General features: G+C 44.9%; 1 protein-coding gene across 1 annotated transcript in view; it reads left to right on the plus strand.

The window, feature by feature from the left end:
• Positions 1-25,378, plus strand: part of IGFBP4 (insulin like growth factor binding protein 4) — a gene marked incomplete at its 5' end in the record, with an annotated part of 39,614 nt that extends 14,236 nt beyond the window's left edge. Inside the window, 3 exons of the mRNA XM_081838240.1 lie at positions 19,677-19,843; positions 21,909-22,043; positions 23,190-25,378. Coding sequence (XP_081694366.1) covers positions 19,677-19,843; positions 21,909-22,043; positions 23,190-23,324 — 437 coding nt within the window. The 3' untranslated portion in view covers positions 23,325-25,378. The remainder of the gene's footprint in view (positions 1-19,676; positions 19,844-21,908; positions 22,044-23,189) is intronic.
• Between the last annotated feature and the right edge of the window lie 232 nt (positions 25,379-25,610).

A 25,610-nucleotide genomic window follows, 5' to 3' on the forward strand; every position in this document is an offset into this window, starting at 1 on the left:
AGTTTCTGAAACTCAGCATGGAAAAACCATGCTAAAGGCAGCATCTTCATGTGGACCTCCTCCTGTCTTTGCTGGTAAAGAAGCATGCAAATTTGCAAATTCCAAAGAGGCCTCATACATAGCATTGCCAACTTTGTTTTGTTGCTGACAAGGGCTTCTGTGCCTGTAATGAGAAGCAAACCATTAGCTGGTGCAGCTTTTCCCCCTCAAGTGCATCTGCATGCCGGGAGAAATTTCATTTGGTGAATTTAGATTTTCCATCTGTTAAAGGCAAAAGAGCTGTGTGAGGGGAGGAAAGGTGGCAACGCTAATTATTCAGACAATAAATGGCAAAGCAGTATATTCTGTTACAGCAGTTAAAAATATGGCGAGCCACTGATAACTGGAGTGCAGAGTACTGGGCTTGACAGACATATGGCATTATTTGGTGTCAGCCATCTTCACGCAATATATATTTATATGAAGGGGAAAGACCCTGTTATAAATATGAAGTATTTTGCCTTTTTAAAAATTGTCCTCTGTAACTTGGTGACTCCATATCCGGGAGACTTTTCTGGAACCACTAGACTTTATACTTTTGGTCTATGAGGATTAAAATAAAGGACACACACACACACACACACACACACACACACACACACACACACACGTGACTACTTCTTTTTAAGCTCATACCTACATCCCACCTAGGCCTAGGCAGATTAGTTCTGTGACGCCAAGCCAGAAAACTGCTATTTCTGCTCTTGAATCCAAATAACCTTCCTTAAGGAATTGGGATGTGAGACTGCTGACTTTTGCCGCATGAGGAACACTGACAAATTGGTAATCAGGCCTTTGTCATGGTGCAGTCTAAGAAATTAGGGCCAGCTTTTCCTTCCAGATCTGCACCTGTGATCAAATTTCGTTTCCCAGTTGTGGCCAATTCCTCCCTCCCTCCATCCGTCCTCCTCCTTTCCACGTTCCAGTGACCTTATTTTAAAAAAAATCTGTTTGTATCTGGTTCCATTCAAAATGTTTTTATTTGCTCCCATTTAAATTCAACACTCTTGGAGATCGAGAGAGAAAGGGATAAACTTCAATTTTTGCAGAACAGGCCAAGACCACTTCCTCTGCCCCAAGCAGTTTCCGTAATGGGCACCAGAAACACAAACATTTCTGCATGTTACGCAGTTTGGTCAGGCTGGGGTTTGGGGGGGGGTGCATTTGAAGCTTATCCCACAATCCCACAAGGTATGTAGACACTCTTTTTAACCTACCCACTATTTCTGCAGCCTGACAAGTTTTGTAGTGTAAAAGAAGTTCAGTAACAAGTTAAACTCAGGCTAACTTCTAAGGCTAACTTCTGTCCTCCAGCATGTCAAAAGCCACCACATGGATTTAACCAGGCCTGGAGTTGTTTCAGCTGCTAAGGCAGACCCTCCAAGTATCCCTATTTTTCAGGGACAGCCCCAGATTTACAGAAACTGTCCCAGTTTCTGATTTGATCCTGGAATGTCCTGCTTTTCCTCAGAACGCCCCTATTTTCATTGGAGAAATGTTGGAGGGGACACTGTGGCTTCCCTGAAAGGCCCCTGGTAATAGTCGTATACACATAAAGCAGAGGAGTTATTGAGAAACCCTTAGCCTGCCTTTCGGAACTATAATTCCCAGGTGTGTCTAGGCAGAAGGACATAAAAAGGAAAGGCAGCCGTGCTGGTCCAAAAAACTCCAAAATCCACAGCTAGGAAACAGCATTTTTTAGAACCAACCAAAAATGCCGCAAAATACTGAGCTTTCATGTTTCAGAAGGAGGGAGGGACCTTTAGATCATTTGACATTTGCAAGCGTAGGCCTTGACAGGCCTCTTGGCTGGTATTCTGGAGGGCAGCCCTTCTTTTGAAGATTCCTTTCCATGAGAAACAATGAACAGAAGGGGGAGGGCAGGCTGAAAAAAGGAAACAGCAAAAGAAATTTTACCAGCTACTGGTACCAGACTTTAACCCTGAGGGGAAGTGGGCTGCAGGAGGGCAGTCCTGTACATCTTTCAGTGCATCTCAGAACAGGGAAATTAATTTACAACAGACATGGCCATCATTTCAGTTTCACCTCACATTATCTCTTCAGCAATGACTATTTCTCTAAGAAAAGCCACTGCTTCAAGCAAGAATGGGGTTGTTTCCAGATAGGAAATCTTGTGTTGCTCATGCCCACAAGCATTTTCTGTTTCAGGGTCCACATGACATTGTTGTCCTCAAATGCCAAACCATACTTTTTAAACATTAAATCAGGATTTCCCCTTGTTGCTTCATGTCTGTAAAAACCGGGTCTGAGGTAGTAGAGTTGAGAATGTCTTCAACCTGAGAGAGAGAGAGAGAGAGAGAGAGAGAGAGAGAGAGAGAGAGAGAGAGACTGTGTAGACAGTTTCAGGTTAGATTGGCCTTCTCCAACCTGATGGCCATAGTGGATTATTGTTATGTACTGAAGTTTTCATCCTGGGCCAGCAGGGGGATACTGTAGATAGTTTTCACTCAGGTCCACATATGCAAATAAGGGATTGAAAGTGACATTCAGTGATTGGATAGTTACAGAAAGTGGTTACTGTTGCATTGTAGTGGAGCTCTATATAAGCAGGCTGGCTGAACCCTTCAGTTCAGTTCTGTTCTGGCCTGTGAATAAACAAGAGCTGTTTGAAGAATCGTTGTGTTGTCTGATATGTTCACCCACAACTTAACAGTTATAGTGTTCCATCTAGCTCAGTATTGTTTACACTGACAGGCAGCAGCTCTCCAGGGTTTCCCAGCCCCACCCAGAGATGCCAGGGATCATTCTGCATGCAAAGCTGATGCTCTGCCACTGCGGTATAGCCCTTGTCAGCCAAAACATCTGGAGGGCACCAGGTTGGGAAAGGCTAGGCTGAGCCAGGTTGTGTGCCCAGGAAAGACACCAAGCTTACTTCACACCTAACCAATAAACTGGTTACATCCCACTTATGGAATTGTGTTTAACCAAGAATGGAATCCCACACTTAGTTTTGGCCGGCTTAGTAGAAGGCAATGATCAGTCTCTCCCAAAGTTAGCCTCTTCTGTATTCTTCCAAGGTTTCTATTTGATAAGAAGAAACATAAATTCAAGGCACAACCAGTGCTCAGTTGCCTGAGGAGCCTTCAGTATCCTGTGTGGACAGCCCTGTTCTTGGTATATCTTTCTTTTTCGCCCTTTCTTCTCAGTTTCCATTTGCTCCACACTGAAATCTTCAGGATAAAATGGGATACCCGTCCCTGGATAATCGAGGGTCGTCAGCTGTGTTTTTCTTCCAACGGCTTGTAGAAGCAATATTTCAGGCCTACCCTCTGCGGAGCTAGCCTGCCTCACTCTGACAGTGCTAAAACATGTCCTGTAACGTTCAAAGGCTTCCACAGAGGGGTCCCTGTTCAGTTTCATTCAAAAGAGCTGGCAAGAGGCCTGGGGTTCTTCTGGCAGACAGTTTTGTTTCAGTCTGCCAGGGTTGCTCATCCTCAAAGCAAAAGCGCCACGGAACACTTTTCGTTCGCAGAGATCGATAATTTGATGCAGACTGCAGTGGGCGTGGGAGCGTGCGCTTCGCGGCATGACATCTCGACCTTGCAGCTGCAGATAAGTTCAGCAATAAGAGCGAAGGAGAACACACACGCACACACACGCACATTGGGGAGAAATAATGTTTACTCTACCAAAATATGAAGCTTTAAATGCCCTGGCTTCACAGCATCCTGGGCTTGCTTCCCCTTTCAAGAAATGTCAAACTAAGCAGATGTGCTCTCTTGACACTCGCCTCCCCGTCTGCCAACATCTGGTTATTCCACCGCTGGAATCACATTTAACCCAGAAAGCTTATTGCCAAGACTCTACGCGGCTGAAATTTGCTTTGGGCCTTTCCCCCTCCCACCCAGCTCCCCTTTCATGTTGTCAAACAAGCTACAGTTTGCAACTTGTCAGGACTAAGCATGGGGTTCCTTGACGCTTACCTGTTCAGACTGTGGTGCAATGCTGGATCTCCTCAATGGCCAGGCAGCCTGGCCATCCAGGAGACCAGGGCTCACAGGACGGATAGCTCAGTTGGTAGAGCATGGGACGCTTAATCTCAGGGCCGTGGGTCTGAGCCCCACATTGGGTGGAATATTTCTGCATTGCAGTGGGTTGTACTAGATGATCCTTGTGGTCCCTTCCAGCTTTATGATTATATGATCTATAACGTGGCTACTGAATGTGGAAATATCCTACCCTGGCTCTCTGAAAATATGGTTGGTGAAGAAACGTATAAGTGGAGTGAAGCTACCGATCTGACAATGGGAAACACGCAAGAGCTCACAGAGACAGTGCCCAAGGACAGTCAAAAAAATGCAGGCAGCAGAGTTGGTCAAGATACATCTGTCTTTCTGCTTGTGTGAGTATTGGGGTGTGTGTGTGTGTACACACATATGCATATACTCACCAAAAAGTAGCAGTACATTGCATAATGCAGGTTGCGGGTGGCACTGTGGTTTAAACCACTGAGTCTAAGGCCTGCCGATCAGAAGGTCAGTGGTTCGAATCCCCACGACGAGGTGAGCTCCCGTTGCTCAGTCCCAACTTTTGCCAACCTAGCAGTTAGAAAGCACGTCAAAAGTGCAAGTACATAGGTACTGCTCCGGCGGGAAGGTAAACGGCGTTTCCATGCACTGCTCCGGTTTCGCCAGAAGCGGCTTAGTCATGCTGGCCACATGACCCAGAAGCTGTACGCCGGCTTCCTTGGCCAGTAAAGTGAGATGAGCGCCGCAACCCCAGAGTCATCCACGACTGGACCTAACAGTCAGGGGTCCCTTTTACTTTACCTTTACATTGAATAAAATCAAATTTATTAGGATTAGCATGACTGCCATGCTGAGTGAATAGTTTCCTGGGAGTAAGCTGCACTGAACTCTGTTGTGTTTACTTCTGACTGCATAAATTCGGCTTGCAAGATACTTCAAGCTTTGACAAAAGGTCTCCAGCAAGCTGAATTGCAAGCTTTAGCTTTTAATTAGAAGTGCAAACTCTCTTGCAAAGAAGTGCTGCTATTTTAAACGGCTAGTGCGAAGTAGGATCCCTGTAAAAGGAAAGAAGCATCTTGCCTTTGCTTGATTATCCTCCTCATTCTCCCATTTCATTATTTCATTATTGACCTTTTATTGGTATTTCTATTCTTTGAATATAGTATTGTTGTTTTATTGCTATGGCCGATGGCTGACACAAATAAAGATTCATCCATTCATTCCCATTTCATCTATGCTAACCGGCCACAACAGACCTGAAAGCCCCATTATCACCTCATTCCCTTGACAGAGTAAGGAGGGCCCATCAATTGCCCTGATGTTCACACAGATAATGCCATTCCCCTTTTGGGGGCGGGGGATAAGTCATTGAAATTTGCTGCTTTGTGTTCCCTTTCCATGGAGTCCTGCTCCTGCCCCCCCCCCCAGCACCTGGTAATTGGAACTACAGTATACTGCTTCCATATAAGGAGGTTCTCCTCTGTTTTTATGGCTTTTTTCCTGTTTGTTTAACAATTCTAGCCTTATTTGTAATGCTTTCCACAAATTTACTGTGGACAGGCAGGTCTGTTATTTCTTTAAATACCCGCAAACGCTTAAAAAACAAACAGACTGCTGTTAACTCTGGCCACTTTCCAGTTACATTGCATTACTTAATCGTTCAGGATGAATAATCAAACCAGTGGTTTTCAAACATTCTGCCTTCGGGAAACATTTTCCACATTGATTCTGCAGAGTCATGCAACAGGTCTTCATACGAAGCCACCTAATGGCTTAGTGCAGGACACAGGCTGTTTTGGAGAGGACAGGCGTACATGCAGCTCAATAAAGTCTTGATCAGGCAATAGGTAAAGGTAAAGGGAGCCCTGACTGTTGTGGCGCTCATCTCGCTTTATTGGCTGAGGGAGCTTCCGGGTCATGTGGCCAGCATGACTAAGCTGCTTCTGGCAAAACCAGAGCAGTGCATGGAAACACCGTTTACCTTCCCGCCAGAGCGGTACCTATTTATCTACTTGCACTTTGACGTCCTTTCGAACTGCTAGGTTGGCAGGAGCAGGGACCGAGCAACAGGAGCTCACCCCATCGCAGGGATTCAAACCGCCGACCTTCTGATCAGCAAGTCCTAGGCTCTGTGGTTTAACCCACAGTGCCACCTGTGTATAGTAGGTCACAATATTGCCCCATACGGTGGCCACATACACATCAGAATCAGAAGAGGAAATGTGTCACCAAAAAAAAGAAGTCAAAAGTGGATACTAATTTACATGAAATTTGCACGCAGTGATTCATATGTATAAATGCAAATTGAAAAATAACTAATTTAAGCAGAAATGCAACACATAGCTGGAGGAGGGGGAACTGTGACCAAGTTCTATCTAGGTGCCAACTGCTGATGGGCAACTTCAAGAGCTCTGCTCTCCCTTCTTAGGGTTCTTTTACATCAGACAGTCCTTGAGAGATCTATCCTCTGTATGACTAGCACTGTGCCCTGGAATCCACTCAGCTCAGAGAGAGACAGTGTGGTGTAGTGGTTAGACTGTTGGACTAGGACAGTCCAGGTTCAGATCCCCACCTGGCCACGACTATGGAACAGGCACTCTGTGGCATCTGTAATAGTGCCTGTTCTGCAGATCAAAGTGAATAAGTGGGCATAAATGATAAGAGTACACCACCTTGAACTCCCCAGAGGAAAAAGTGGGATATAAATGTGAAGAACAAATAACAAAATAAAGGAAAACTCTTAAATTTCAGGCAAGGTGTCTTTTAGAAAAACTTCTCCACCGCTCCTGCTCATATGACAAACGTTTCCAAAGGACACCAGGGTTCCTTAACAGTTTCTGAATTAATCTGAATTAAATCAACCCAATAAAAAAAGAGGAAAGGTAGGGACAGATAGGCTAAGCTAATCTGCCCAAATCCACACAAGGAAATCTGTGGCACTGCAGGGATGTAAGCCTTCTATGCCCCCAGGCAGCCTGCAAGCACCGAATGCCAATCTCCCCTCAACAGGGCTCTTCTTCAGGGCCTTGGTGGGAGACCGCAGCCTCCTTTAAACTTCAAGCAGCTGTTTCCCTGGCACAGTGCCTTCTGATTGCTATGGTTTAAGAGGCACATAAATAGAAGTAGGGGAGGGAGGGAAGTGGGTGATGGCTTTTACAATGGTTACCAAGCTTTTTCTGGGGTAGCTGCTGAGCACCCTTGACCTACAGCCTGTTGGGAAAGGTGTTCGTACCTTTTGGCTATGAGAATAAAGGGACTGGTTGGCAGGGCTGACCCCGTCATTGGGCAGAGTGAAGCAGCTGCCTCAGTCAAGGAACGTTTGGGATAGGGAATAGCAATGATGCCTTGGAAGACAAGGTTATGTGTGTGCCCCGTAAGCTCAGTCTGTTGCTCTCAGGCCTGTTGTTGTCCTGCTGGCAGTGTTGAAGTAAGGTTCAACTGCTACTCCAGCTGGCTTCCGTGAAATTTGGGGTGTGGGTTTGTGGGGCGCCACCCTGTCCTTAGTCCCAGGCAGCAGCATGTCTTGGGCTGGTCCTGCTGCCTGGTTAAGCCTAAATCAGCTTTAACAAGATGTTTCCTCTCCCTCCACGCCTCCACTTCTCCCAAAGCGTCCAAAGCAGCCGCCGCTAAGTGCAATTGATGCATTCCTCAAGTTGTTTTAGGATGTTGCTTCCTTACCCCTCCCCTCTTAAATGCTTTTACCACTTTCTATATTTAGCGTTTTTAATTTTGCTCTTAAATTTGAGCAATTTCGCCACATTGCACGAGTGCCAATTAAAAGCTGCCTTTCACCCCCATTTTTTATTATCGTTCAGTGATCTAAAAGCTGTCTAGAATAAGCAGTGAACTATTCTTAAGCCTAGTTCTCACAGGTGAGTTCCTTGGCCAATTCTACAACATTTTTGCTTGAGTTCAAGGGATTTACATTTGAAAAACAGACAGCTTTCTTCCAAGACTAGAGAAATACGGCCCTCCTTTGCTGTAGCTTCCAGAAATTTATACCCCACTGAAGTCAAATCCAGGGTTCTCTTGTTGGAACCTTTCTAGCATCAGCTTCCTCTGCATCTGGTTCTGGACCCAAGGATCAGCAGCATACTCATTCTCAAGCAAAGAACTTGTTGTCTTTTTTGTCAAGGTGATTTGTATCAGTTCCTGGTCCTCTAGTGTACATGTTGCTTCATCCTCGACACTCCTTGCGTGGGTCCCCTGAGGCATGTCCACCTCGATGAACACCTATTCCATGGTCTGGTACCAGCAGCCTGGGGGGGGGGCGCACATGGCACCAGCCTGCTGTGCTCTTCAAACGGTGCCGAGACCCACTCAGCAGGTGCCTCACCTCATTCCCCCCACCACGACCCCAGCTCCCTAAAAGCTGCCTTTTAAAAACATTGCAGGGTGCTAAAATGGGGGGGGGGTTGTCTGGAGAGACAGTGGGGGTAGCCATAGCCCTGGGTCAGCAGGCAGGAAGAAATCAGGCAGGGAGGGAAGAACACCACCACAAACACATATGGACACCACCGCGAGCACATATGGCCTCACCCACCAAAAGGGGGGGGGGGCACCGAGCCAACAATAATGTTTATGAAAGCCTGTTGCCTGTGTTGTTAACTCTTCAGCTTCTGCTGCGAATCTTAACTCTTTGGCTGCTTTTTCATCCTTAGTTGAAATAGTGCAGATGATGATGATTTAATTTAAGATAGATGGTTTTGTGCAAACAGAGACACAGACTATTGTGCTAAAATGGCCAAGGATAGAGCTCAGAGGGTTAAAGGTGGCCAGGCTTCTTAATCTGGCCCTTGGGACCCTCACCAGCCACTGTGCCTTTCCCTAGGCTATCATCCCTCACTGGTCCTGCTTCCCACCCTCCTCGAGTGTTTTTGCTGTCCTGAAATGTGTCCTTGAATTCAGATAATGCTTCTTGCTTGCCCGGTTGGATGACAGAGAGAGGTTTGAGTGCCTGCAGAAAGCAGCTTACTATACAACAGTAAAAATCACCTTCATTGCTCTGCCTTCTTTTGCATCTGACTGCCATTGGCATGTTGCCCCAGAAAGGCTGCCTAAGAAAGGAATGCAGTCTTTGTTTTGAAAAAGGTTTCCCACCTTTGGTGTGGAGGGAAATGAAGGTTCATCCAGGTGTGGAGGTGAAGAGGCATGGTGCCAGAGCCTGGCCTCCCAAAATGTCACTCCACCACCTCTTCATAGGCTTCATCTGCATTATACATTTAAAGCAGCATCATACCACTTTGTACAGTCACGGTGTCCTCTAAAGAATCCTGGGAACTGTAGTTATATAAGGCTGCTAAAAGTTGTTAGGAGAACCTTGAAGACTCCTCATCTTTGTAGGAGGCAAGTCAGAGGAATTAATGCAGACAGTGATGATGAGAGATGAAGTTCCAGGCCTAAAATTTAAAACTGGCAAATCACCAGAGCTGTATGGCATTCACCTGAGCTTTCTCAAAGAACTGCAATGTGAAATTGATAGTCTTCTAACAAAATATGTAACTTGTCCCTCAGATCAGCCTCCATCCCTGAGCATTGAAAAGTAGCCAATATAACCCAATTTTTTAAAAAAGGGATTCAGGGGGGAATCCTGGAAATTACAGGAGAGTTAGTTTAACGTTTGTCCCAGGAAAACTGGTGGAAATATAAAATAAACAAGCATACAGAAGAACAAGCCTTGTTGAAGCACAGCCAGCATGGTTTCTGAAAGGGCAAGTCCTGTTTCACAAACTTATTAAAGTTCTTTGAGAATATCAAGCACATAAGGCGAATGGGTTGATATTGGATGCTTAGTAGTCAGGGAATAAGATGAGAGGTCCTCTTGTAGATCAGGAATTGGTTAAGTTGCAGGAAGTAAAGTATAGGATAAATGGAGAGTTCTCCAATTGAAGAGATGTAGAAAGTGGAGTCCCCCGAGAATCAGTTTTGGAACCTGTGCTTTTTAACTTGTTCATAAACCATCTAGAGTTAGGAATGAGCAGCATGGTGGCCAAGTTTGCTGCTGATAATAAATTGCTCAGGGTTACTGAAACAAAGAGAAGTTGTGAAGCACTCCAAAAAGTCCTTTCCAAACCCAGAGAATGGGCAGTAAAATGACAAACGCAAGTCAATGTAATAAGTGTGAAGTTATGCATGTCATAGCAAAAAATATATTTAATTTCACATCTATGTTCGAGACCTTGAGGTCATAGTAGATAGCTCAGTGAAGACATCGATCCGGTATGCAGCAGCTGCAGAGAAGTCAAATTCCATACTAGGGATCATTAGGAAAGGAGTTGAAAATAAAACTGCCAATATCAAGCTGTTATACAAATCAATGGTTCAACTGCATTTTGAATACTATGTACAGTTTGGGTCAGCTCACCTCAAAAAGATTATTGGAGATTTGGAAAAGATTCAGAAAAAGGCATCCCAAATAATCAAGGGGGTGGAGCAATTTCCCGTATGAGGAAAAGGTGTTATGTTTGGGACTTTTTAGTTTAGGGAAAATGCGAGGAAGAGGTGACATGATCAAAGCTCAGTGTTTTTTTTCTGGGGGGGGGGTACACAGGGGTACGCATACCCCTAAACATTTTGTGAATCTTTGTACTTTTGTCCATTTATATAACCCTCTGTTTATGTAAACTTCGGGATGCGCGCGCGGCAGACCCGGAAGTATTTTACCGGGTTTTGCTGCATGCGCAATAGCGGTCTGCGCATGAGCAGAAGAAGTCCTCAGGTTTCGGACTGGACCTCCAGATCCTGTCTGCAACCATAGGTACCACTGTATTTCTTTTTCCCGATTTGAACTATAAAATGGTGATTTTCTTGAGTCAAAATGAGAGTGCCCCTAAACAACTCCCCCCCGCCCCCCGAGAGGAAAAAGCACTGTCAAAGTTTATAAAATTATGTGCGGTGTGAAGAAAGTGGATAGAGAATTCTTTTCTCCCTTCTCGTAACCATAGAACTCAGAGACATCTAATGAAGCTAAATGTTGGAAGCTTCAGGGCAGATAAAAAGTACTTTTTCATATAGTGCATATTCAGACTGTGCAACCTGCTCTCACAGGAGGCAGTGATGACCACCAACCTAGATGGGCTTTAAAAGAGGATTAGACAAATTCACTGAGAAGAGGGCTATCAGTGTCTCCTAGCCTTGATAGCTATGCTCTGCTTCCACAGTTGGAGGGAGTAATGTTTCTGAATACCACTTGCTGGAAGTCACAGAAGGGGAGAGCGCTCTTGTGCTCAAATCCCGCTTATGGTTTTTCCCACAGGCGTCTGGTTGGCTGCTGTAAGAACAGGATGATGGACTAGGTAGGCCCCCTGGCCTGATCCAGCAGGCTCTTCTTATGTTCCTACCCACAAAGATCTCTTTCTGATGTACATGGTTCCCCACCTCCCCATTTTATCCTTACAACAACCCTGCAAGGTAGGGTAGGCTGGGAAACCCTTCCTGGCCCCAGGCACTCCAGTAAGCTGCATAGCTGAATAGGGATTTGAACCCTGGTCTGTCTGTGGAGTATTCTGTTTTTTATTGTTAAATATCCCCCCCCCCCCAATTTAATTCCACATTGTTGTTGTTTAGTCATGTCCGACTCTTCATGACCCCATGGACCAGAGCACGCCAGGCACTCCTGTCTTCCACTGCCTCCCGCAGTTTTGTCAAACTCATGCTAGTAGCTTCGAGAACACTGTCCAACCATCTCGTCCTCTGTCGTCCCCTTCTCCTTGTGCCCTCCATCTTTCCCAACATCAGGGTCTTTTCCAGAGAGTCTTCTCTTCTCATGAGGTGGCCAAAGTATGGGAGCCTCAGCTTCATGATCTGTCCTTCCAGTGAGCACTCAGGGCTGATTTCCTTAAGAATGGAGAGGTTTGATCTTCTTACAGTCCATGGGACTCTGAAGAGTCTCCGCTAGCACCATAATTCAAAAGCATCAATTCTTCAGTGATCAGCCTTCTTTATGGTCCAGCTTTCACTTCCATACATCACTACTGGGAAAACCATAGCTTTTACTATACGGACCTTGGTTGGCAAGGTGATGTCTCTACTTTTTCCACATTAACACCAATAAAAAAGAACATATTTACCCCCCAATCCTCATGTGTAGCAATATCTCTTCAAAACCTTTTCTTCGAGATTCCAAGAATCTTCGGACTTCCCTCCATCTCCTCTTCTGGTTCTTTATATAAACAAAATTCTCTTACCTTTCCATAACCGTTTACCCAATTTTCTAATAATTACACACAAGTAATCAAAGCTTACTAATACTTCAAATCATTTACCATTATTTAACACAAATATAATTTAAGCGTCTAGAATATCATTTAACACAACTTTCTGCATTCTACATCTATGCTTAACTATTATTTTTTTCTTCAAATTTTATCCCCATCTCTACTAATTGCAAGCGTTTAATCAAAGGCTGCTAATGTACCAATATCTACCCTATTTTGCAGATAAACAATGGGACTACTTCCCATTCTTTTTCCTGACTTTGGCGTACTTAAATTTCATCAGAAGACATCTGTCAAAAAAAAAAGAGAAAAAAAAGAAGAAGACATCTGTCAATATTAAGGCAAATTCCAGATCCAGCTTGCCTTCCCTCCAAACTTCTCTCTGTATCCTCTCTGTTTTATTTTGTTTACAGGGAGGTTGTGCAGCAGAGCTTTCCAAACTGTGTGTCGCGACATGTTACGTGTGTCAGCTTGCAGTCTGTAGGTGTGCCGTGCGAACGCTCCCCGTGATCCTCCCAGGGTGGGAAAGGGGTTAGTTTAACCTCCGGTTTGCTAGTAAAACTGAATTGCGAAATGATGCATGTCAAGAAAGTGTGTCATCAACATGAGAAGCTTGGAAAGTTCTGTTGTACAATGTCATGTCAAGCATTGCCATCCTATAATTTCCTGTGCATTTTTTCATCACTTTCCTTATTGCAGAAAGTCTGTGGGTTTTTTGTTTTTGTTTTAAATAAGAAGTGGGTTTGTTGTGCAAAAGTGCAAAATCCGCTTTAATTTAATAACTTGAATTTGCCTGTATCCGCTTGAATCCCACTAATAAAATAGCAACAGGAGCCTAGAATGTAATATTATTAGTTGCTGGTATGCAAGACTTTTCAAGCTGCATCTAATTCAACTTCATTATAGCACTGGTAGTTGGAAAATGTGTGGGCTGTTGGAGATTTTTCACTGTTTTTGGTGAGAGCACCCACTGAAACAGACTTATTGGGAACAGATTTTACAAACACACAGCTTTATTCTACATAGGCCAACAGAGAAATATCCTAACATTGTTCTGTTTCATTTGTTGCCATCTGAGAGCCCACTGCTTCCACATAAAGCTCTACTTTTCAGTATTTTGTTGGCAGTCAAAGTGGATTTAGCTTGTAAGGGAAGTGGTTACTTCCTCTACCCCGAACCGGTAGATGGATTACGGGATATAATAATTATACTGGTTAACTTGCCAGGTTTGAAGAATGAGGGGACAGGGAGGAATCTGATTCCTTTTTATGAGCTGTGGGTTGCATTTCCCACTTTTCTGGCAGCCCAAGAAGGCAATATACATGCACTCCTGACAGATTCAGATTTATTTCTCCTCACTTAACGGAAACCTTATTATTAATGCCCTTCATCAGTCGCTGGCTCAAAATACATTGCTTTTGCTTCCGGATGACTTATTTTAGTTATTATTTCAGTATGAGAACGAGTGTATTGTATGTTAAACTGTACTGCTGATATCAGGTTTTTGATGTGAGATATTATGGCCCACTTCCACCCCCCCCCCCCGCTATAAAATGGGTTTGCTGCTTCCCCATTTTCCTTCCTGCTTGTCTTGCACCCAGTCACAAGCATTTAAATGCAATTAGCACCAACAGAAAACCAAAGATGAGCTCTGCGTAAACAGACAGTGTTTACATGTAATCTTAGCCAGAGGCATTATCAATACACGCTTCCTTGCTGTAAAGTCAGAGCACCTTAGGAAACCCTGAGTCTTTCCAGAGAGACACAGCTTGGGCTTTATCACCTAAGAGACAGTTTTAGGATCCCTAACATTTGGCACTAATGGAAGTCAAGCGCTACACCAAAGAGGCTTAGATCCTGCAGAATAAACTCTGCATGTGGCTTATGTTTTCTTACTTTGTACCATTTATTTTGTTTCCCAGAGCCAGGCTTTCAAAGATTTTGGAGACTGGGGCGAAACGGAGGAGATTGTCAGTAGATGTGCTGCTAGTATAGAAGCCAGCATCCAGAAGCTATGCAGTTGAGTGACAATGTATTCCAGGGGTCAGCAAACTTTTTCAGCAGGGGGCCGGTCCATTGTCCCTCAGATCTTGTGAGGGGCTGGACTATATTTTGGAAAAAAATAATGAATGAATTCCTATGCCCCACAAATAACCCAGAGATGCATTTTAAATAAAAGGACACATTCTACTAATGTAAAACACACTGATTCCTGGAGCATCCACGGGCTGGATTTAGAAGGTGATTGGGCCGGATCCAGTCCCTGGGCCTTAGTTTGCCTACCCATGATCTATTCTATGTCCACTGAAAGTCCTGCTCGTCCATACCCACTTCCTATGATGTCAGCAACTGTTTTTCTCCCGTAGTCACATGTGCTAGAAGCTTATTTTTCAACAAAAGCTAAGATGTTCAAGGTGCTGCCGTCACCACCATTATTTCCAGCGCCATCAACGTGCATAGTGCTTTGCAGAGTCCTGCTGTCTGTTCCAAATTGCTTGGGATTGTCACAACTATCTGCTGATAATCCTAGGTACCTTGCTGTTGCAAGGAAATCCTTTATTTATTTTTTAACCCTCCCTGCAGGTGGTAGGTAAAGAGATTGCTAATATAGAGCTGACTCACCTACCCCCATGTTTTGCATAGGGTTGATAACAATCAGTGCTGGTCTCAGTATGGGCTGGAGGAGAGGCAGAGCTGAGAAGCCAAGCCAGCAGCAACACTTTGAGAAGTGCCCCAATTCCTGCTGGATATGGCGAGAGCTAGGGCGGAGTGTGCCAGAAGGCAGCAATTCCTGTTTTGCCTCAGGTGGCGAAATGGGCTGGGCTGCCCCCAAGGAGAGTAAGAGAAAGCAGATACTGAGCATGCAGACATTTCAAACATGAAATATCCTGCCAGCCCTCTTTCTTTCTCCAGTGTCAGTCTGATTCCAGCCAACATGGCTTCTCTCTTTGGGCCTGGGGTGGGAGTGGGTAGATCTACAGTCAGGAAGACTGAGCTGGACGTGCCACTGAAGAGGGGCAGGAGGGCAGATAATGGCAGCACAGGTAACAGCAACGGGAGGAGCCAAAATAAACCTGCAGCCACTGCTGATTATTGAAGCCTGGTGGCATATATTTGAGATGGCCGACTTACAGCCCATTACTCTGGCCCCTTTCATCCCTTCTGCAGGCCAGCTTGGGCTTGCAAGGTGCTGCTTCTCACCCAGCACTTGTGGAAAATGAAAGGCAACAATCTCCTTTCCAGTGTGGTGTAGTGGTTAAGAGCAGTGGACTCGTAATCTGGTGAACCAGGTTTGATTCCCTGCTCCTCCACATGCAGCTGCTGGGTGACCTTGGGCCAGTCACACTTCTCTGACGTCTCTCAGCCTCACTCACCTCACAGAGTGTTTGTTGTGGGGGAGGAAGGGAAAGGAGATTGTTAGGCGCTTTGAGACTCCTTAGGGTAGTGATAAAGTGGGATATCAAATCCAAACTCCTCCTCCTCCTCCTCCTCCTCCTCCTCCTCCTCCGCTGCTGCTGCTCACTGGCTCCTCAGGTGCTGATTTTGTCTAGCTAATGGCATTTCCTCAACCATTTCACTCAGAACGTGAGGATGTGTGGTCAAAAAACAAAACAAACAAACAAACAAACAAAAAGGCTATGTGCTTCAATTGGTGTAGGGGTAATGTGACCCAAGTAGCACCTCCAGGGCCCAGAGCAAGGGTAACCAAATTTGCAATGATAATTTACCTTCGATAGTTTTGTAGAAGAGGGAATGTATGAAGTAGTGTAACTTAGCTTCTTCATTCCTATTTGCCTTAGGCTCCTCATACCCTTAATCCCATTCTGTCTCTCTCAGGTTATATTAGATATACCTGTTTAACATGAAGCAAAATAATAGCCCCTCACAACAGAAGAGAGCAAAGTGCAGAGAAAACTAACTTTCGTGAGGCTTTGGTGGCTGAGTTGGCATGTCTCATTAAACTCTCACACATGTGACCCATTCCCTCATGAAAACACGCACTTCAACTTACACCTTTGCCTAGTGCCTAAAAAATATGTATCTGCTAATTTAGCAAATATCCTCCCTAGTGCAACATAAAGGCTGTGTACACACTCCCGTTTACTCTGCCTTCAGTGCACTCCCGTTGCTGGTTTGCGAAGTTGGCCACAATCCACATCTACCCTGTAGTTTCTTGACAAATACTATGTATTGATGCATTTCCTCTCAAACCAGCTTTAATCCGATTTGAAAACAAAAAGCCATGCAAAGACACTCAAGCCCCATCACCACCCGCTGGTCTGGACAGACAGCAGGTGGCTTGGAAACACATTCAGCTACACTGATGTGCACAGTCACGTGCAAATGCGATTTGAAACACGGCAGGAGGAAACAAGCTCGCTGCATTTTCTGCTGGTTATGCATACGCAGTCTGGCTCCTGAACAGCAGAATTTTAAGAATTTGAAAGCTCAGCATATATTAGAAAAAAGGATGAATGTCTCATCAAACTTGCCCCATAGATGATGGATAGCGATTCTGAACAGGCCTTCTCTGGCTGTCTTCAGTGGGAGGCTGGGATCATACAATGCATCCCAACTAAGCAGATTTGGAGGTTATAAGGTTAAGGGGGAACAAGGAAGAGCATAGCAGCTGCGTCTTTGTGGAGGTGTACAAGCAGGAACGAGCCACAGCAAGCCTTGGGCTGGTCCTCATCCTCTCTCTTCTGCCTGTGCAACAAAAGGAAGGAGCTCAGGAGCTTTTGATTTGGATAAGTTATGTCACTTGGAATGACAAACTCCAGTTTCTATTAACTACGGTTAGTTTCAAACAAGCCAACTTCAAACCGTGGTTTCTGAGGCTGACTATCCTCCCTAGTGCAATTTAGGTTGAATTTAACCACCGTTTATGGTAACTTCAATTCTGGGTCCCAATGACATAAAAAACGAAAAGCTCATAAGATCTTTCCCTCGGCTGTACACCAGGAACAGAACACATTAGTATTACATTTATTAGTTGCTTGCTGCATAAAGAGACATTAAGTGACTTACAAAATTTGAAGTTAAGCTCCAGATGTCTGAAAGACCACCTCCTTCCCTACAGAGCCTCTTGTGTGTTAAGAAAGGAGAGGGGGCCCACTGGGGGGGGGGTGTCTGACGCCCCCCAGATGCTGGGGGGAGATGTTGCTTAGGAGAAGTCATTTCTGTGGCAGCCCCTAAACTGTGAAACTCCCTCTCCACAGAGGTGCAACTGGCACCTTCACTATACAGTTTTTGGTGAATGCGGAAGAGTAGGGCTGGATGATATATCGACCAAAACTGGTTTGAAATCCATACTGTGATATCGGTTTCATAATTTTTGACCTGGCAATATATTATTATTCATGATGTGTGTGTATGCGTGCTATGCAAAAAACACAATGTGGGGAAAACCGTGAAGCCAGCCAATGCCTCTACATAGGTCCATCCTTATTTCAAACATTGTGATATATCGGTATACAGTGGTACCTCTACTTACGCGCACCTCCGGTTACGTATCCTTTGGGATCCGACCGGAGCTCCGGAATGGATCCCATTCAGAAGCGGAGGTACCCCTGTATTGTAATGTTTAGCTAGTGATATATCACAATGTTGAAAACCAGATATTGCCCAGCCTTATTTACTCTGGCATTTGGCACCTGAGAGGTATATTTGTAAGATCTATTCTATTGTTGTGATGGTGATTTGTTTTAAAATGTTTTTAATGTATTGTAAATGGTTATGATCTGACTGGAGACTTTAGGTTGGTAATAAATAATAATAATAACATTAGAAAAAAGAACCATATATTACCATAAAATACATGCAATAATCCAGAGAAGGGAGCCAATAAAACAGCAGCAAAACCATATACTGTATTCATATAGCAAAATCACCATTATCTATCAAATGCCTGGGAGGAGGGAGTTTTTTGGTTTTTTTTAACTTGGCACAAGAAATAAATTAATGATGGCACCAGGTGGACCTAACTGGGGAGAGAATTCCACAGACGAAGACCTACAACTGCAAAGGCTCTCACCCCTTGCCATCATCCTTCAGGCCTCCCTCAGAAGGGGCACCCAAAAGAGGGTTCAGATGAAGAGCTAAAGGTCTTGCTTCTGCATGCCATGGTATACCAGGGGTTGGAAACATTTGGCCCTCCAGTTGCTGTTGCACTATAACCCCCACGGTCATGCTGGCTGGGGCTGATGGGAGATGTAGTTCAGAAGCACTTGAAAGGCAAAAGGTCCCCTGTCCTGGGCCAAACCATAGTTTAGAATGAAGTATTTACAAGGTCAGTGTGAATTTTCTACAAAGGAAACCCTCATAAGGAGACTACTGAATCTGACGAAGAGTTGACACTCAAAACAGGTTAAGTGTAATAACTGAAAACAGGAGAGTTTTTGTAAAATAGACTTCTATCCTATTTCTTCAGCCTCTTGTGAAGTTTGCCTCCTACGGGTTTTTTTTTGGAAGGGAACAGCAGAGATCTTACCTACAGGAAAAAGCCTGTCCCCTTGCTCTACAGGCAAGCAAAGCCGCATCTCCAGTGTTTGTTAGCTGACGAGAAATTGATCCAAAGTTGCACATAAATGAATGGAAACTTGGATGCGGCCCATTTGGAAAAGAGGGATTAAAGGGAGAACAGCCATACTTTGGAAACTCAGAGGAAGCCAACTGGGCAGGCTTTAGAAGAGAGAAAGGATGGAGAGGAGGGAGGCTGAGGCAATCCATGAAAGGCTTGTATGTGGGCCAACTCAGAGCAGGGTTGGCAAAAAAATACCTTTCGTGGCCCAGTTTGCTAGCCACACATCCTCTCTAAGACTTGATTTCAGCCAAGACACAGGCCCAGCTCCTCTTTTGATTGCCATCGCTGGAATATGTGAAGTATTAGCCTCTGAGCATGTGCAGAATGCCTCTGCCTCACCACTCCAGGGGTGCTTGCTTTTGAGCAAAACCTCAGCTGGGGATTAGCTATGGAACCTGCTTTCAGTGCTAGGAAAATGCAGGGGTAATTTGCTTTGCACCCCAGACAGATTTGCAATGGTAGGTGAACAGGGCAAGGTTTCTCAGTCACAGGCCTTGAACCTGACATATATTTCCTCTTAGGAACTGCACCAATCTGCTTGAGCATATCACCTTGTTTCAAACATGCAGGACCAGCTGGTCCACACATCCGACAATGGTCAGCATGAGCTGCATAGTCAATGTGCCTGGCTTTCTCACAGTGAGAACTGCAGGGAAAGAGGAGAATCTTTTGGAAACTCAGGAAGCCCCCACACTGACATTCCCTGTAAAGCAACCGACGTGGCGGCTAACTGTTGGGGTGTGCGTGTCCTCAAAAACGTGTTGAGACTGCTCTTTGCAAGCTCCAGCCCCTAAAACAAATCCCCGCTGGCAATTATTTTCATGCCGCTGTGACTTTATTCCTATTTAGATCCCGAGGAGGTTGACCTCCCGCCCACCATCAACTTCAGCCCCTGCAGCATCCAAGACAGAAAATGCCGTCAGAAGCAGCAAGCAAGGAACCGCGAGCGGATAAACACTGTTGTCAAAATGAGGACCAGTGGGAACCTGCCCATCCGGGAGGACACCCGGCCAGTGGTGAGGTGTCCTGGTTTCTCTTCAGGGGTGGGGGAACGAAAAGCCACCATCTGAGCAGATTAGGTACCTCCACTTCTGTCGCCTGACTTTGCTGTTCCTTTAAACCTTTGGCCCTCCAGTTGTTGGACTCCAAGGTTGCTTCCAAATGAGCCATTTAATGAACATTTTGTCCTGATTTTGGAGCACTTCAATGTGCTTTCGGATCAGGGTTACGGCCAGAGTTTGTGGGGAGGTGAAATGGCAATGGCTCTTTACTGAGCATTTTTCTGATTAGCTTGAGGGGAGGTTATATAGTGTTGCCACAAGCAAGTGTCATCCTACACTACCCAGTGCATTTCCCCATTTCTTTCCTTATTGCAAAAAGTCCCTATTGGGGGTGGGGGGTGGGTGCAGGGTTTGTTGTGCAAGAGCTCTGAATCAACTTCAACTGCACAACCTGAATTTGCCAATATATGATTGAATTCCACCCCGAAATGGAAGCACCCCAACTCCCATTGGCCCCTGACAGCATAGCCAGTGGTCAAGGAGGTTGGGAATTGTAGTCCAAATGCATCTGAAGAGCCACATGTTCCTTATTTCACAGCAGAGCTAAGTAAAGCAACATTTCTGCCTCTCAATGGCTTTAACAAAGGCATCATCCAACTTGCTTCAACTAGGGCTGCCAAATGTCCAAGTATTCTTGGACACATCTGGGAATTGGGCAGCAAAATGGTGTCCAGGCGCATTTTTGCTGAATTGGCAAAATGTCCGGGAAAACCCGAACGTATGGCAAGTAGGGTGTGTTATTCTAAATAATAATAATTCAAGAAAACTCCAGTGTGTTTTGAATGAAGCCATGGAATTTTCTAAATCACATGTTAATGTTAAAAGCAGGGAGCATGGTTCTGTAGAAATGTACAAGTTGTTGTGGAGGTGGGATGATTTACAAAATCAATCCTCCTGGCAAACTAGGAATATCCCCTCATTCACCCAAGTTTAGGATATTCCACTATTCTTCAGCAGTTTCTTTTTCTTTGAACAAAATAAGTGGCTCACGTAAACGTAAACAAGATTTAATAATAAACTGAGAGAAAACTGTAACAAAATAACATGTCTGAGAGAAACTAAATGCAGCATCATGAAGCAAATGTGAGGCAAGAAACAAGAAGTGGCAGTTAGTCCCTCTTAACTGACATTCTTAACAGAACACACACTGAAGGGAGGGGCCAATTCCGGAGCAGAACACACAAGGCCCGCCCACCAGATACCAAGCACTCTACTATTCAAATTAAGCCCAGTGTTTTTCTTACAGTTGTTGCTAAAATAGGATGTGCAGGCCAAGAGGCAGCAGGTCAACCCGGAAAACTGTAACTTAAATCAGAATGAGTATGTCACTTGTGCATATGTGTACCACAAAGAGGAAGTAGTTCTACAAGCAGACCTATGAATCTCAAGTTTTCAACACCATATCCCATTGAACAATTCAGTAGCAGAGATCTGAGAAAGGCTGTGCAAGAGAGAATGTGGCTGATTAAAAAAATGTCATTGGGAGGCCTTTTGCATTTCCAGCCTTTTGCAACACGGCGCCCGTGATTTGGTTTACATATGTGCAGCACACCTTATGTGACCTACCAAGCAGAACACAGCCCACCAACCATGTTTACAGTACATGGTTACAATTCCAGGTAAGGCAGCAAATGGGTTTATCAAGCCACTGATATGTGACCATACACACCTGGTAGGTTGTGTTCAGCTTTGTGGGTCACTGCTTGTGTAGATCCCCATCAGCCTTTCTCCAAATCAAGGCCACTCTCACAAAGCAATCGCCTTCATTTGATTCATTTGATTCACAGCCCCAGCTTATGTTTAAGATAGAGCTGCAAAGATAGAGCAGGGCATTTTTGCTGCATAGCAGCTATATATTGTCCTATGCTGGAAAAAATACAGTTCAGCCCTGGAGATATTTCCATCCTTTCCAACAAGGAGGCTGCAAGCACAGTGGTGCTTCTGCCTAGGGCTTCCACCCCTTCTCCACTTCTTGCCATCCACATTCTGACTCCGTTGCCTCCTACTGTTTTGCCAACAGGTCCAAGGCTCATGTCAGAGTGAACTTCACAGAGCGCTGGAGAGATTAGCAGCTTCCCAAACCAGAACCCACGAGGACCTGTACATAATCCCCATTCCCAACTGTGACCACAATGGGAACTTCCACCCCAAACAGGTAATACTGGAGCACTGGCAGAAAGATGGATGGACCTCAGTTTTGTGTTGTCTGCCCTTTGATTCACCTGCATCATTTAGTGTATAAATCATGAGCATATGCTATGCGTTTACTAGTTAAGACAGGCTGTGTTAAGTGAGCCCAAAATGCAACTCCTGCTTAAAAACATAACAAGTCTTGCAAAGCCAAAAGTATAGAAGTGCATCTTCAGCAATTGCTGAAAGCTGTTTAGTGAAGACATCAGATGCATCTCTGTGGGGAGAGAATTCCACAACTTAAGGACTGCCACGGAGAATGCCAGACCCTACAAGTGTCCCTATTTTCCAGGGACAGTCCTGGATTTACAGAAGCCATTCCAGTTTCTGATTTGACCTTGGAATGCCCCGCTTTTCCTTAAAGGTAAAGGGACCCCTGATCATTAGGTCCAGTCTTGACCGACTCTGAGGTTGCGGCGCTCATCTCGCTTTATTGGCTGAGGGAGCTGTACAGCTTTCGGGTCACGTGGCCAGCATGACTAAGCTGCTTCTGGAGAACCAGAGCAGCGCATGGAAACGCTGTTTACCTTCCCGCTGGAGCGGTACCTATTTATCTACTTGCACTTTCATGTGCTTTTGAACTGCTAGGTTGGCAGGAGCTGGGACCGAGCAACGGGAGCTCACCCCGTCATAGGGATTCGAACTGCTGACCTTCTGATCGGCAAGTCCTAGGCTCTGTGGTTTAACCCACAGCACCACCCGCGTCCCTCGCTTTTCCTTAGGACGTTCCTATTTTCATCGGAGAAATGTTGGAGGGTATGGAGGTATGCAACCTCTGAGCCAAGGAGATAAGTAACTATACAACCTTTAGAAGACATCTGAAGGCATCCCTGTATATGGATTTTTAAAAAAATGTTTAATGTTTTATTATGTTGGAAGCTACCCAAAGTGGATGGGGCAACCAAGTCAGATGGGTAGAGGATAAACAATATTATTATTATTATTATTATTATTATTATTATTATTGAATAGGATGTCACTATTTTCTTCGGAGAAATGTTGCTTGAGAATATATTCCTCCCTGCGGCTCTAGGTGGACACAGGTGGATCAGGTACTTTTAAATCCTAATAAAGAACTGTCAATTCTAATTTTATTCCTTTGCCCTTTCAGTGTCATCCAGCGTTGGATGGGCAACGAGGGAAATGTTGGTGTGTAGATCGGAAAACCGGGGTCAAGTTGCCGGGAAGCCTGGAGCTGAAGGGAGACTTGGATTGCCACCAACCTGCAGATGGGGTGCAAGAGTGACTTGACTGAAGAGAACAGGACGCTGAGGCGTTCCTTGATGAACTGCCATAGCGCTGTTTGATGAACAGATGGATCACAAATGGGGATGTTACCCCAATGCTCTTTTTTTTTTGTTCTTTAGGGGGACTGATAACGGCAGTTACACCTGCCCCTACCCCCTCACAACTACATTAATCTAAGCCTGACATGATCTAGCCCATCCACATCTCTCTGGTGTTTAATAGGATAAGAATTAGCCACCACGGTTCCTTCTTCACAGATTCTCTGGAAACTACATTCCATTTGACTTGCCATCATGGGGTGGGGGAGCAGTATAAGCTTTAACCTTAAGTACTTGGATGGGTCTTTTGAGAGTGTTTGCCCCCCAGGTAGGCCCATTTCCGCTTTTGGCCTTTAGAGCAGCGGTAGCCAACACATGGCCTTCCAGAAGTTGTTAGACATCAGCTCCCATCCCCTCAGCCAACATGGCCAATGGCTGGGGATGGTGGGAGTTGGGCCCTAACACTCAGAGGGCACCATGTTGAGTGCCCTTGCTTTGGAGAGAAAGATCTAGATACCCATCATCAGAGTCCTTTTCACCCTCCCACCCCAGCAAACAGGGAGATGTGGCTTGGGAGAGAGGCAGCCATATTCCTCTTTCTGACATCTAGTTGGTGTCAACCCTGTACATTCATTATGATCCCTCTCTTATGGGTTTCAACTAAGGGCTAAAGTCTACATGTGACTTTATACTTCTGCATGGCGACTCTTCTTGCCCTGCCTCTCTACCAGGCTTCCGCGTGCAATTAGTGCTGTGATTATCTGCTAATATATTGGTCGCAATGTTTTAAAAATTGCTGTGAATATTACTGTTCTTTATTGTTTATTGAAACTTCTTTTTTAAAAAAATGTTATGATTGTCGTACATCGCCTAGTCTGAGCATTTCTCGGGAAAGCTATTTATAAATGGTAAAATAAGCAACACACAAATCGAAATCAATCATGACGGGTGTGCATCGTTTCCATACCAGGAACATCCAGCACAACGAGGAACTGTCCGTATACTTGGTACACTTCTTAGCAAGCTAAATTGGGCTTTGCAGTGGGGGTGGGGGGTGGGAGGAGAACTGACATAACGAAAAGCCTCCTTTAGCAATGATAAGGTAACCTGGTTTACCTGGTCTCAATGACTGTGAATTGGTCTACTGCTATGGTTTTGCATCTAGACACCCAATGACAGTCAGGTATTTTAAGCAAAAGGATCCTAATGCTTGTTAAATGAAGAGGTCGAGACAACCTGCAGCCTTCTAGCTATTGCTAGACTACAACTCCCAACATCCTTGACCATTCGGCCATGATGGCTGGGGCTGATGGGATTTGTAGTTCAACATCATTTGGAGGGCAGCAGGCTCTCCATTCCTGTTTTGATGGCTGTGGGTATTTCCTAGACAATTCACCTAGAGAGGTGGTGGTGGTCTTAGACCAGTACCCTGAAAAGCAGGTATGTGGTGGTGGGTGTGTAGGAGAAGCAATTAGATCCAAACTAGGTGTGATGTTAAATGTGCCTTTGCATTTAAAATGCAGGCTTTCAAGTCTTGGTTGGTGGGCAGGGAGAAATTATTGGGATTCCAGCAGACACAGAGGCGGAGGTTAATTTTTTCATTCCCTGCTGTTGTCCTCTAAAGCTAATATTTGGTGAAAACCTCCCCATGTTAGCACCAATGGGGGATTTCCTCCCAATGTAAACTACACTTTCAGAGGAGGGGGTTTGCCACAGTAAAGATCAAAAGCATAGCTGTACATAGGTAAGCGAGAGAAGGAGAAGAGAGTGCGCAAACTTAAAATTACTCAGGGCATGGTCATCGTGTAACAGCAAGCCATGATTTTGTGTTACATCTGAATGGCTCCGGGGAGCTCTGAAGATTTTTATGTGGTGTGAGCCGAAATCTAGGAATGCCATTTTGGAGAACTGCTCCAGTTGCTCTCCGAAAGATATTCTACCTGCAGTTGGAGTGCCCGTTTGCTTCCACTTGTATGCTTGTATATTTGTAAATAAAGGAAATGTCACAAAGATATTGCAAGTCTCCTGTTCTCTCTCTCATCCAAAAACAAAAACTAAACTCAGTACCACGAGTGGCCGCTTCCAGAGAAATGGAAATCTCCTATCATTGCCCTGAGGTGAGGAGCCTACATTCAAAAAGCCCCAAATATAAACCTGAAGAGGAGGAATGACTTATCTGGTCAGGGAAAAGGAGTCTTTCTCTCTCTGTGAGGGACAGAAGAACAAAGGGTCTCCTGTAGAATGCT

The sequence above is a fragment of the Podarcis erhardii genome (genome assembly GCF_964252035.2).
Source record: "Podarcis erhardii genome assembly, chromosome: 13".
NCBI lineage: Eukaryota > Metazoa > Chordata > Lepidosauria > Squamata > Lacertidae > Podarcis > Podarcis erhardii.